Raw genomic sequence first — 15,635 nt, 5'->3', positions numbered from 1 at the left:
TTAAATATATGTTTGTATATTGTTGCTGTGTTTAGTCATGCTATTTGCTTTTGATTTTATTTTTAAGTTTGTGGAACAGATATAATACCCAATTTATCTAATATTTAATATAGTTTTTTATTTCGATCATATTTTATTTAATCATTTTTAAAATTATCAATTCAAGAGAACAAATGATATATCATGTTAGTGGATAAAATAAAAAAAAATGGTATAAGATTAAACAACTGATTTAGAAATTTTGAAACAAACTCGACCCTTGTTATTGTTTTTTAAAATCTAGCCAATAATTATTATTTTTTAATTATTTTATTTATTATCCTTTGCCGAAGAGGGGCCGTTCAAGTATTAGGTAAGCACTATAGGGGGGCGGGGGGTTGTTGATTTGCTTATTTTGGGTTGACATGGGAGGCAGGGGAGTCTGGATGATGATTACGTCATAGGTAGTATTTTTATTTATTTACATTAATTGCAAAATGTTTACGTAAGCATGGGGGTAGGGGGTAAGAGCTTTGCTTACTTTTGCTGACAAGAGGGTTGGGGGGGTAAATAATTGTAATAAATCTACTTACGTAATACTTGAACGATCCCAGAGCAGACATAAGATTAAACTAAAAAGTATAAGTGAAAAAAATCTAGATAGCTCAGTTCTGTACACATTCACAAATAAACCCATTTCTGGACATGTTAGCTGGAAATGTAAAAAAAAAGTGCCAAAATAGGATAAATAGACTATTTCTGTTTGAAATAATTACAGTTGAGAATTTCAATTTCAACATTTTATTTAAATAAAAACACTTCTCTAAAGTACAAGGAAGGCATTCAGCACCTGGTTGTTGACAACGGTCATACCCATCATATATGTGTGCGCAGCAGTGAATGTATTAAATACCATTTCAATACAAACAAAATATGAGCAGATAGATTTACAAGTAAATCAACGTGAATCAAACTCCAATTCAATTTCAAATTCATTAAGTTAATGTAAAATTCATTAAAGTTTAGTAAAGCTCATGAGAGAATTAATATTTTCTGTGATCCTATCTATCAGTCAGTTTAATAATATTTTAAATAAATATATTGGAATTATTCAAAAAGGTATTAATTTAAAAACTATTCAGAGCTATAGAGCTCTGAAAATTGCAAACTGCCATGAATGAGAAATTTTATTAGAGCTCATAATACTTAGCACAAAACTGGCCCTTGCAATTCAATGATTCTACTATTCATATTAATTTTGCATGATAAATGAATAATCCTTCAGACTGTTGATCAAAAGTCCTTAAATCTGCAGCCAGAACATCTGGCCAAAATTCATTCCAATGAACGGTGATAAAATTGAACACATGGCTTCTAGTAAAACCATTATGACTAACCTCAGGAAACTATCTAAAACAAAAAATAAAACAGAATAAAAACAGAAACGGGATTAAAACACACAAGTACTCACCAGTTATGGCCACTCAAGTATTTAATAGTTTTTGAACCAACAAATGCTAGAAAAGAACTTTGATATAAGAATAAAAAGGATTAAAAACCCAAGTGATGCAACTGCAGAAAAATAACAAAAAGGAAACTAATGCATACTTACAGCTAATATACACACACTACAATATATAACATGCAAGCATTTACAAATGGAATAAAAATATATATAAATATATAAAGAAAAATGCAATACATAACAATTGTACATATACAACATTAAAGTGGATTACGGAAATTGTAAGTTACTTAAAGCATCCATTAACGAAGTGACCACTTTTATTAACAGAAGGAAGTAACAAAATAGATGAGCTTTTAGCTAAGCATGTATATTAAGCACAGATTGCTAAAATTGAGGGAAGAACAAACAAGTACCGGACAAATGTTCAGAAATTATTGTACTATATTTTTATGTAGAAAGTAAATTTGTAATATTTGAATTTGTTAGAATCACGTTAACACATTATTAAAGATGATTATGATGTAGAAAGGAATAAAAAAAACAAATGTGGTTAAATGTTCATATATATTAGAATAATAGCAGAATATGAAGTGAACTGCAACAAAATTATGTCCAGATTATCAAAAACACATTACAAAAAACGTAAGTATTATAATTGCATGCAAAATTGGAAATAATGATGTGAATAAAAAAATAATAACAATTAAAATAGATTATTTTTGTTTTTCCACTTTAATAGTCTTTGAAGAAAAACAAGACTTTATATAAAATTGTATAGAAAACGATACTTCAGATATAGATGGAAAATAGACGTCTATATCAATTAACAAGTATATTCCATTCCAATAATTTCTGCATATAGATATATAAATTCATAATAAATATATTTAGTCTGTTTATTTAACAATGTAATTAACTAATTGCTAATGATCAAATAACATTTCCGCGAGAGCGCTTATATCTGAAATTTCTGAAGCATCATCATCGTCATCACCATCATCATCCGATAAATTAAAACTGATTTCGCTCTCGCTCCCACCATCTTCTATTCTCACCCCTCTATTCCGGCGTCTTATATTGCGGCGTTCTCGAAAATTATTGATTTCCTGTTCATCCAGAATTGCTGCGACATCTATAACCATCAAATTACATTGCTAAGTGCTTCGAGAACTTGCCATTTCTTTTTTCTTAAATAATTTAACTTTCTATGTCATCCTCACTTTCAACATCAGAAGACAAAGACCCGTTATCAGAACCATCCATATCACTGTCATCATCTTCTTCCTAAAAAAAATAATTATTTAATACCCAAAGCATAATTAAACCAAAAATTTAAAACTAGAATTCGATATCTTATTATTTTGGCATACGTTCACTCTGTGTAATGTGGTTGCATGTATATTGTGTATATATAAATGTTTGAATACAATATTTCTGTCACAATTGGCCACAACGCAAATTAAACATTTTGCATAGTTCAAAAGCATACAATTTGTTATTAGGTTTTTTATTGTTTGAAAAGGCCAAGAAATAATTGTACATTTATAAATAACAATGCTGATTGAATTAGTTTTTTTTTCTGATATATGATAGTCAATGTATATTAAATATATATTAAATTCATCATAGTTCTTAGTAAACATTTGCAGCTGATATTTAGATTTAGAAGTTTTTGATTTTATTTTCCGCGATTCAAGGAGCATTGCAAAGTTTTTCCTTATTTAAATCTTATGCAATTTTTATCATTATTTAATTAGCAATAAATATAAATTACTCTTACATTAGTTTTTTTTTTTGAAGAAAATATGAAAAAAATTAATTCATAATAAATATATATTTATTACATATATATTATGAAATTGCAAATTGTAGCATATTATTTTGCTACTGTGTTAAATGAAAATCACTATAAAAAAGTCATTTTTGTCAGATTTTAATATACTTATTATAAAATATTAATATACTTATTATGAAACACATTTGTTAAATTAATAAAATAAAATTTAGTATTGATCATAAAAATCTTATCTCAATTATCAATCACACATAGACTACTAAGTAACTGTAACTGTAAAATACATTTTGTAGTATTGTATTCTGATAGCAAAACAATGAAAATGTCATTGAAGATATAAACAAATTATAGTTTAATTTCCTTATCTATGGTTTAATGTTTATAAATTCGTGTAAATTCAAAATTAATAAATTTAGTTAAAAAAAATAGTGAATTTCAAAAACCATGCAAAACAGGGGATAGGTATATATACAAATATTACATACATACATACATACATACATACATATATATTAGGTTTTCGATCCGTAATCGTAAAAAACATTTCTAGAGACACAGTCCAAAATTATGACACATTTACCCCAAGTTTTCTAGAATTAAGACTTTTATTAAACTAGTAAAAGCATTTTTTTAAATTGCTCTACCTTAAGAGGCCCTCTTTAAAAAAGGAAGTACTAAAGTGTATAGGTAATTTGGTCATTCAACCAAATTTAAAAATTTTAAATTTATAATTTAAGAAAATGTCTTAAATTTTAAAAACTTGAAGCAATTGTATCATTATTTTTTATTGTGGTCCTAGAAATTTTATTTACGGATGTGAACAGTTCAGATGAACAAAATTAATAAAAATTAACCACAATAATATAAAAATAATCACAGCTCTAGGTTGTTCTTAAATGCTCAAAACTTTGAAACTCCATATAATAAGTACTGTTCTAACTTTTTTTCATGATAATTACGATCAATAATATCACCCCATTTCGGCTTGATGTTGAGTTTTAGGACACCTGTATATATATAGAATCAATATATAATCATAATTCCACTTACTGCCTCATCATCATCCTGTTCGCGCTTCCGTCCAACATCATATATCCTAATAGCAGATTCTTGAACCGAATCATAAAGACCCTGATTTCTACTAAAGCAATTTGGCTATCCCATTCATTTACACACAGATCATATATGCTACGACGAACCTCAATAGTTGCTGTAATAAAAAAATTATATACATTTACTGAAAGCACAAAATTAAAAGTGTTGAATTGCAAAAGCACTACGTATTTTTGTAAGTGCATGTCTTTATCTATCTTAATCATTATGAATTTTAAAATTTTATTTTTTTTTATAAATTAATACATATATACAGTAGAACCTCGATTAACTGAACTAATTGTTGTTGATATGCATTGGATAATCCAATGTATGAAGAATAATGATGTGTATTTATCAAAAATAACAAATACATACATAGATATCAATGAAAATCAATGTTTAATAAGAAATTAACATTTTCTTATGTATGTAAATACATATAACTCTGTCGCGGCTGGTAGTCCGGATAATCTCGAATCCGTATAACTGAGGTCCGGATAATCAAGGTTCTACTGTATATATATACATATACATATATAATATATTCGAATATAATATATATATATATATATATATATATATATATATGAATTTTAAAAAAATGAAGTAATCAAAATATTTTGAATTTTGAAAAAGAAGAAGAAAAGAAAACAAAGTGGTAAAAAATTGTCCAAATATTAAAAAAATTAAACTTGCATACATTAATTAAATTTTGATAGCTGTCGAAAAGCAAAGAAAAAGAACTTCTCTTATTTACACATTGTGAATTTAAAAAAAATCAAACAGATTCAGACCTTCTTAGGTCAAAATTTTGTTCAATATATATATATATATATATATATATATATATATATATACATACATATATATATATATATATATATGTATATATTTAAAAAACAATTCTTTTGAGCTAAGTTAATTTGCTTTCGTTCATTATTAAATCTTCCTAAAACAAATGTACCCATATCATAGATTTACTTACATATACTAGAATAATCTGTTGCATCCAATGTTTTGAATGATGATTCATAGTGTTCAGAAGAATTATCTGTCTCCTTTTCTAAGCTAGTAGTATATATTGTGTTACTTATGGAAAATCTTATATGGGACTGATCAAGTAAAGGAACAGTTCTTAGTAAGTTGTAAGTTCGAATATCCCAAACTTCAGTGTTTGATACAACCTGCAAATAGACATTTTAAATAAACATTAAAATATCAGATTTTGTCAAACATTTGTCATGCATTATACATAAGCATAATAATTATCCCTTATATACATATATATTAAATTGTGCTTGTTAACTAGAAGCAGAGTTACAATTTTTTTTTTTTAAATCTACTAATGATATTCATGTTGATAATTTGTTAGTATTGTCCCAAAAGTTGATGACCATGCATAAAACCCATGTGATTAATTCACAAGCCACTTTTTTTTTTTTGTGACACCAATTCCATGTATCGATCAACTGATCAATTTTCTAGCATGTAGAAATAATAATAACAAACCTTAATTTTACTCCTACTTTATAATCGAATTTTGTAATTATGAGTTACTATAAACAAACCTCGATTCCATTAGGATGAAAGACCCCACTCAAATTCTGATTGAACTTATCAAATTTGTGAATAGGCTTTCCTGAGTTGACATCCCACAGAACTCCATCGGATAAAACAAGATCATCATTAGGAGAAAATGTAGCCCTGTTGTTTTTATAAGAGTTGCTAATGACTGGAACAAAGTGTGCTAATTGTTGACCAGTTTGCACATCAATAATCTGAAATTACATGATATAAGTAACTTTGAATTTGACTTTTATATTCATGGTAACCTAACCTTTGCACTTTGTCCTTTAGTTCCAACAACTTTATCTTGCTGATTACTAAACTCTATATATTCCTCATCTTGTAGCGAGATTCTGAAATTGATGAATTAATTTATAATATTATAAATTCATAGTTGTTTTTCTATAGTAAAAGTTGTTTTTTTTTAATAAGCAACATGAAGTATTATGTAAGTTATGTCAGCATTAATTTTATTGCACCAATTACTTCAAGACTTTAAAAAACATTTTGGTAATTATCATGAAAAAGAATTACACTGAAATCCACAGTATAATCAATTTCAAATATGACAAATTGAATATGATAAATATTTATCACAATTTTATCTACTTATTTATGATATGTTAATCCACAACCTATCTGTTCCAATTCTAAGTGCAAAACTAATTGTCAATGCAGTCGATTTCAAATATATGAATATGTTTAAAATTGCAAGAAAAATGCATTCTATGACAATAGTAAAATTAAAATGTCCAAATCATTTGTAAGGTTAAGAAACTTCAAAAACAAAGTGAATAAACAATAAGAAGAATATATTATTAAACTATCAAAAAAAAAAGTGAATACATATTTAAATATAGTTGGTTTAAACATTTAGAATTATCGAGTTTACAAAATGTTTGACTTTTATTTTTTCAAGAATTCTAGCAAAAACTGCATTAAGGGTTTCTGTTCAGTTCACTTTATAGACAATTTACAACACATTTAAACAATTTACAAATAGTTTTGACAATTTTCTACATTTTCAGAAAAGTATGCATTTTTGGACAGCCTACGTCTTCAAAAAATTCTCACTTTGACTTTTCCATACCCCAGTTCATGGTTGTGTCAAATGTTTAATTCAACTTTGCTGGAAGTTATCACTTTAAAATCGTTTAAAATTCACAGCAAAAATGATTCCAATTTATGAGAAGACATTGGAATTATTGGTTAATAAAAAGCCTGACATATCCATAATCGAATTTCATGATGTATAAATAAAATAAATATTGTACTTATAAATATCACTTACTTGGTAACTAATCCATTGTTGGTGATTAAAGATATTGCTGACAATGGTCTTCTCCACGTACAAGATGATAATAATAAGGTAGAATTCCTGTTTGTTTGAATACTATACACATAGGACTCATGACATTGTGAGCTTGCTAATTCTAAACCTGTCATAGTATTGATAATTTTTATATCACCAGCATATGTACCAACAATCAAGTTCTGCTGACCATTCTAAAAATATGAAGCATATTATATATATATATATATATATATATATATATATATATATATATACTGTTTAATACACACAAAATACATACTACTTTTTTTTACACTGATACAATTAAATTTTTATATTTCAATATTAAAGACAAAACTCCTTTAACAAAAATGAAATCTAGAAATCTATCTTTCTAGAAATGCCTCGGAGACTGCAAAAAGTACACAAGTTGTGGCAGAAATTACTTAACTTTACTCACATTTTTGTCAAATAAAATTATCATTTTTCTTTTTACATCATACAAAAAAATGATAAAAAATTCATGGTGTTGACAAGCTAGTTGTATAAATGTTAGCGCTAATTTCGAGTGTTGTTTACATATCTTTGGATGTAACCTACCAACGTTAATAACCGCTGATGATGACATTAAATTGAATGTCGAAATGTTTGGAATTAAAGATTAATTATCTTAGCTTTTTATTCTTATATTTATTGATTCGGGCAGTATCACCAAAATACTAAAGCACTTATTATTCAGTGGAATAAAATATAATTAACACATAAATACACTATATTCTTTAATATTTTCAAGATGTACTCATTATAAAAATGTGATACTTTGATAATCATCATGGTTTTATAAACAAAATAATAATAATAATTGCTTTCTTATGGTAAGTGGCACAATAATATAATTGTATATAAAAAAAAAAAAAAAACAAGTACATACCACAAATGAACAGCACGTAAAGAAAGATTCATTATCAGTAGGCCTAAATGTTTTCACAGGACAAAATTGTGAGTGAGTAAATCGCCTATCTAATTTCTTAAAATCATAACCTAAGGGACGTCTTGTAAACCTGCTCACAAAATTTGTACATTGGGACATGATTTTGCTTGGTCTAGGATCAGGGCATTTATGAGGCCTGAAAAATTTTAATTTTTAATTCAATTCTATGATAAAATTCAAATAAATATTAGAAAAATAAATACATACACTAGTAAATCAAACTGCGGACATGTGGACATAGGATTTTTGCATAATGCATGTTGGTTATATAAGTATTCAGTAACTATAGAATCCAATGTCACTGCACGAACATTTGTGTTAGCTATATTAGGTTTGGATGGACTAAAATGTGGTGCTGTTTCAGTGCAAGATATTTGCTTCTCCAGTGACCTTTGACTTGTGCAAGGCTGACTTGATATTTTGTCAAGTAGAGTTTGAGCAATGGAAGGTTTTCGAACACGAATGGGAGTCATAAAATTCTCAGAAACTGTTTCTCCTGATCTACCAGCTTCATAATTTAAAAATTTAATAAGCTGTGTCGGTGTACCTTGAGAATTGCTAGGAGACATTATTCTTTGGCTTGCCAAACGATTCTACAATTAGAAGATAAAATAAGTAAATAAAAAAATAATATTTATATATGGTTTTGAATCATGTTCTAAAAAATAGTTACTAGTGCAATGCAGCTTAAATATAAAGCGAAGAAACTTTTCAAAACCCAATTTTACAAATTAATAAATAGACAAATACAATTAATAAGTAAATTGAAATATGTAATGATACATGCAAAAAAACTCATTTTTAAAATTCTGAAAACAAAATAATTTTGAGAACAATGTTCTGATGATAACATAAAAATCATGTGTATATTATGAAAAATAAAATAATATAGTTTTAATAACATTCAAAAAAAAAAAGATCAAAAACTATAATTACAGGTAAAATATACAACCCTTAAGTTGTATTAGATTAAATATAAAAGTCAATTTTTCTCAACTTTCAACAATTTTAAATCAACTCTTATATTTTTCAGATACATGAAAAACATAGATAAGTTTAAGTCTACTAACCCGAGCTTGCACTGAGGTATTAGATGGAGTTCGATAACCGCCTAATTGGGAATGCATTGCCCTACTAGCACTACTATAGTTTAGTTTAGCCTCCTTCTGCAACATTGTTGCTGAATCCACCATTCCACGTTCTAACAAATGTTGATGTATCAATTGCAGTAGCTGCTTATCATTAAATTGGATTCGTGTTTGAGCTACTATATTTGCCTAAAAAAATAATTTATAATTGTCACAATTAACCAATAAACTTGAATTTAAAAAAATGTTATTAATAGTAACAAATCAGTTGACTTACTCTGTGTATATTTGCTAAAGATGAAAAGAATTCACCACTGTTACTTTTTCCAGACACTCTTTCCATTAATTCTAAAGCGTATTTTTGAAACAAAACGTGTTCTTGTCTTTTTTCTTGCAGTATGGGATCCTTCATCAGATCTAAATTAAACAAAATATTATATTTTAATTTCTTGCAATATATATATATATATATATATATATATATATATATATATATATATATATGTAGGAAAAGGTAAGAAATTTAGCAAAATTATTATTCTGATTATGTTAGAAATAACTAGTGTTTTGCAAATTTTTTATACAAGATTAAACTGCACAAATAATTTCAAACAAAATACTGTTCCTTTGTTGATTTTTCTGAATTAATTTTCATTATAACAATAAAATAAAAATAGTTTATAAATTGTTTAATAAAATATGTAAGATATAAAGATCATATAAATCAACTATATGCCTACTAAAATATGAGAAATTAAACATAATTACTTTGAAGCTGTCCGTTGGCAAAAAGAGGAAGTTTGCTAATAATCTGTCTAATTTTGTCTGATCGAGCCAATCCAGCAAGGGCTTTACAAGCTAATGCTCTAATAGCATCAGCATCTGTTATTGGCGTCTTTACCATCATCAATTGTAGCAATATCAAAATACCATTGTTAGCTCTAACACTTTCCCACACCTTCTGTATTAACTCTTCAGAAGATTTCAATGGGGTCTTTTTTCTCATCGCTGGTGTTCCACTTGATGAAAATCGGCTTATTGAAGCACCTCCCTGTAAAATAATTAATAATTATTAAAATTCAAAGGGTCAAACTATGGGATATATTATATATCATGTTAGTGATATGAAATACATTCCTAAATTATGTTTAATAATATTTTAATACACTCCACTTTATGAACAAAGTTTTTATTTCAGCACGTTCTACAATTATATATTAATGCAATTATACATAATGCAATAGACAGCTGAATTTAATATTCAAGAATTGATTAGAACCTAAAATAGAGTTAAAAACTAATATATTTGATGGATATTTAAATAAATTTCAATTCATTAGCCAAATATTTATTTAGAACATTTTTTGAAAAATCTTGAATATGCTAACCAAAAGCAAGGCAAGAAAATCTACCAAGTCATCAGGACTTTGGAGGAGCAATATCAAGGAAGGTGGGAGGGACTTCCACATGATAGCCAACAATTGTTGAAGCTTAAGAGAAAACTATTCAGGCCAAGAATCACATAAAAAGATTTTTGAAGGCATACAATAAAATGTGTTAGTTTTTATTGTAATTTGATGTAAAATTGGAAAAAATATTGAAAATATTAGTATTAAATATCAACTTTTGAAACACGGATGAAGTTTTTATTTAATAACCACAGACAAACAGTCTGTAATTGTTCTTACTTGCCCAAAATGAAAAGCAACAAAAACCGTGTTGATTAAGCATTATAATAAATGAGTAAAAATAAAAACGTAAGTTATTTTTCAAAATTGAAAAGTTTATGTACTAAGCTTTTCATTTAAACCTATGTATACAATGGGTATTGTCCATAGTCAGGCCACACATCAAAATCACAAAAAATAAACAATTAACTTCATATATACCTCATGAACAACATTTGTTCATTTTATTTGTTAATTGAGGTAATTCCAATGTTTTTCAACATAAAAAAGTGATATACAAATGCATATGAGATTAGATTAACTCACCCTATTTAAGGGAGCGCACACACAGTTCACTAAAACAGCTAAAGCCGATTTTTGAACATCGGCATCGGCAACTATTTCTCTTTCAGCAGCTCCTAATACTATACTTGTACCAACTGTCAATGTTTCTTCTGGTAAATCAAGTTTTTCACACAACAAGGCTTGAACTTTCGGCATGACACAACCAATAGCTATGACATCTAATGCAGAGCGTACTGTTTCTGCACGACCACTATAATTCCATTCATAAGCGAATGCTATGACTAACAATAGCAATGTGATGCCACCAAGTCTCATTAGTTCATCAATTGGGGGCCAAGGGGATTTAAAGAACAGCAATTCCTGCAACGTTTGTACTTGCACTGCAACTTCTTCTGGTGTTGATTTGCAAGCTTTATATGGTAATAAAGCACATGGTGCCGCATCAGGATTGTATTGTCTCATAACTTGTACATATTTGTGATAAAGGTGGGCTTCCAAATAACGTTTCAACGCTACACACACATGTCTGACGGCTTGCCTGGCAGAATATTCTTGGTCATCCGTCATTTGGCTATCTTCTTCGTTTACTAATATGGGGAGAACTGATATCACATTATAAAGTTTCCGAAGACCATCTTGACTGTCAAATTCATTTAGTATCACTTTAAATTGAAATGAAAAACTAAAAAAAATAACTGCATTGTTGACCCCTGATTCATGTGTACTTTGAAGTAGCCATAAAGCATAGCGTACAAGATCGGCTATCACATACTGGGGCATCAAACAAACCCTTTCCATCGTGTCTTCACTGTAAGCCAAATGGCACAAACATGTTGATACCCCAGTTGAAGCTATTCCTGGTCGTGGTACCTCTAAAAGACGCTAAAAAAATATGTAATATAGATTCCACAGTATTATCACACATCATATGCATTTATAATACTTACTAGCAATCCACCCATGGATAAAAATTCAATTGAAACCTTTTTATGATACAACAATGCAGCTAAGTATTTTAGAGCTTCAAATGCTATTCTTTGATAACGAATTTCTTTCCCATTGATATAATGTAGTATCAACTCTAAAGCTTTTTGTTCGAATACATGACCCAGGAACTGCAATATTGTAACATGTAATCAGTGGTCGAGCTGATTATATTTCAGACAAGATATAATAGATATTGTCTTTGACACAAAAAAGAGTTTGTTTAAATATTTCAAAAATTCAATTAAATTAATAGTCATCTAACCTCCTGGTATTCCCCCATAGATGTCAGATAGCGCAGTATCAGCATTTGTTTAGATTCATCTGTAGGCGGATAAATCTAAAATAAAATGTAAAAATAAATAAATATAATCATGTAAAGTATAAATAACAAAATTCTAAAGTTCAGCAGTATTAATTATTTTAATTATGTTATTAAAAATTAATTACCGAAATCCTTCGCCCCATGATCGCGTTACCACTCAGGCCATCTCGACTAGTGGAATTTTGTGATAAGCCGTGTACAGACTCTAATGAAGCTACGGTTGGTGAATTTATATCACCTATTGCATGTTCTTGAAAATGTGAGGTAGAGCAAACTGCTGCATCATCACCCAATTCTTTGGCATTGTCTGGATTGAATTTTAATTGTTTTACTGGCACTACTGAATCATTTTCACAGTGTCGCACACGAACTGAATAAAAAAGTTAGTTTAGGATGAGAAATAATATTAATTATTATAAGTTATATGGAACATAATAAACCTTTTTTCTTGGAAGTATTTCCTGCATTATGGCTTTCACTACTACTATCTCTTGCTTCTGAATTTGCATCACTATTCATTAGTGCAGGATCTAAGATAAGTTATTTTTATATTAGTATATGTACAAAAACTCTAGTACTATTGGAACATAAAAAAAAAGTATTTTAATTATGACATATCTTTTATACTTTCAGTTAAGGATTACCAAATATTAGTTTAGTTCCAATTTGGTCTTTTTTAACTTGTTTTTGTATAAATGTGTAAATTCCTGAACATGTAAACGTTCTAGTAAGGTATTATATTTACTTGAATTGAAACAACAGCAATTGATTCAATAAAAACATACCATTTTCATTACCAAAGTGCCCAAAAGGCCTCTGGAATTCATCATCTTTTTCTTTTGGTATATGCATTCCATGCAATCTTTGCAGTAGCAATGGGACTAACTTTGCATTTTTTTCTCTGCAGAAAAATATTAAATGTAATCATTACCCAGTCATTAAATTAAAAAAAATTCTGTATGTATAGAATTATAATTATTACATATATGCTTATCTCTATAGACTCTTCTGTTATGTCTAAAAATATAGCAATAATTCGAAGACATGATTAAAATCAATGTAAAAAAAAAAAATTATACAAGAGTTATACCAAAAATAGTTTTGTTTAAATGCTTCCAAATGTCTATTTGAACTATATCTATACCTATATCCATTGGCAATATCTTGAACATCCATGGCAGCAGCAAGTAAACCAGTAGCATAACTTTGTAGTGGCTCATAACTGTTCTCAGCCCAACTAAACAGTCTCATCATTAAATTTTCCATATCAGTCTGAAAACAAAATAATTAAATTATATTTTTTTAACGACAATTTAATACATTTTTATAGTAAATTAAAAAACAGTACCTGAAAAACAGCAGATATTTCAAGACCTGGCAATATTACCCACATTAATCTGCAGGCAGCTACATTTAAAGGTGCAACATCACGAACAATTTGTTGACGAGAAAAATATGAGTCTCGAAGATAATCATTGACCAGCTGTCAAAACATTTGTTTTTTATATATATATATATATATATATATATATATATATATATACATTAAATGTTAAATAGGAATAATACAACAGTCAGATTTTTAACACACACTTAATTTAATAATTACAGACGTTTCGAGACCATGGTATGCCTCATCTTCAGTGTAATTTCAAAACAGTTAACTGTATATATTCACATATTTAGTACTGTGTCAAGTTTTGTAAGAGATGGTTGGTGTTTTCTGTTTTTCAAGAATTTAATGTTATTTAAATACAATATAAAATAATGTGTTACTATATATTATAATGTTTATAAATTACACTGAAGATGAGGCATACCATGGTCTCGAGACGTCTGTAATTATTAAATAAAGTGTGTGTTCAAAATCTGAATGTTGTATTGTTTCACATACAACATATTGTGAACATTTAATATTCGTTTCACTCATATTACAAAAATCTATATATATATATATATATATATATATATAAAATAAATTGGCAAAACTTGTGTACAATATTACATTACCATTCATTTTCATTTAAAAAATGAAAAAAACTATTGCCCAGTTATAAAATTCAAATAAATGTGTTTAATATTATTTGTTGCATTTAAGATAGCACTTCATTCTAAATATTATGCACTTCAATTTATTTATTAGATGAGTGTTTCAAAATTAAAGATTATACTATTATCATAATTAATAATAATTTAATTTTATTATATATGCATGATTATATGTTATTACATAAAATATATTTATCAATTATGTTTACTACATGTAACACATTTTGCTCAAATCAGAAAAAAATTAAACGATATATATGAAGATGTACAGTGTAAAGTGTACAATATTTTCTTAAAACAGCTATATTGTTTTATGCAAAAAATGTAAATGTATTTATCCTCAAAATATTTTTAAGCAGTTCTAGAAACGCAAGAATCTTTATACTGTTGTAAAAATATTTGATTCATGACCATTAAATGTGTTACACAAGTATTTGTCTCCAGCCATATATCAAAACTTCTTATCTGTATTATTGTAATATAACACTATTAATGTGTAGTTCATTCATGCTAGCAGTGGGTCCAATGCATTATAACAACTGTTACCTTTGTAACAAAATTATCCTTCCTAAAAAGAATTTTTAACAAGCGTCCCAGCTCACACTCAGGATCAGATCTTATAGGATGACGATCATCAAATGGATCTGGATCTTTGTTGTAATAATTCTCTGTCTCATATTCTATGATTTCAGACAACCTGTACCGAATTGACAGTAGGTTAGTTTGTGCAAGTATTATTGCATGAACGAATATTTAACAAACCTTGTCAGAACTGGTATTGGATTATAACCTGGAGTTTCATGTTTATCCTCCCAAATCCTTAATATAACTTGAATGTCATTAATGTTTGAAATATCATCTGCCATGATCCCTAATGGAAAAAAGTACTGCGGTGAATTTTCAAAATGATTAAGAGTGACATTCACGTTTTTTTAACTCATAAAAGCACTACATTCAATATTTATTATCACTGATATTTGATAACAACTTTAATCAAATAATACGTTTATAACCAACACTAACCCTTA

General features: G+C 27.7%; 1 protein-coding gene across 1 annotated transcript; it reads right to left on the bottom strand.

The window, feature by feature from the left end:
* Positions 1-2,303: 2,303 nt before the first annotated feature.
* LOC113377278 (protein mahjong-like) lies at positions 2,304-15,635 on the bottom strand. Its single transcript, XM_026617535.1, is given in 23 exon segments — positions 2,304-2,579; positions 2,650-2,731; positions 4,293-4,378; positions 4,381-4,452; positions 5,323-5,521; positions 5,906-6,115; positions 6,175-6,256; positions 7,195-7,409; positions 8,129-8,324; positions 8,396-8,781; positions 9,259-9,465; positions 9,554-9,693; positions 10,045-10,327; positions 11,271-12,131; positions 12,197-12,364; positions 12,499-12,573; positions 12,684-12,928; positions 12,999-13,088; positions 13,344-13,459; positions 13,703-13,830; positions 13,907-14,041; positions 15,154-15,304; positions 15,370-15,635. Coding segments are annotated over 23 exon segments (4,440 nt in total). The 5' UTR covers positions 15,474-15,635; the 3' UTR covers positions 2,304-2,370.

The sequence above is a fragment of the Ctenocephalides felis genome, unplaced genomic scaffold, assembly GCF_003426905.1.
Source record: "Ctenocephalides felis isolate EL2017-DRISC unplaced genomic scaffold, ASM342690v1 CF-g0.4_SCAFFOLD_01886, whole genome shotgun sequence".
Lineage (NCBI taxonomy): Eukaryota > Metazoa > Arthropoda > Insecta > Siphonaptera > Pulicidae > Ctenocephalides > Ctenocephalides felis.
This window is presented reverse-complemented; position numbering and strand designations above follow the sequence as displayed.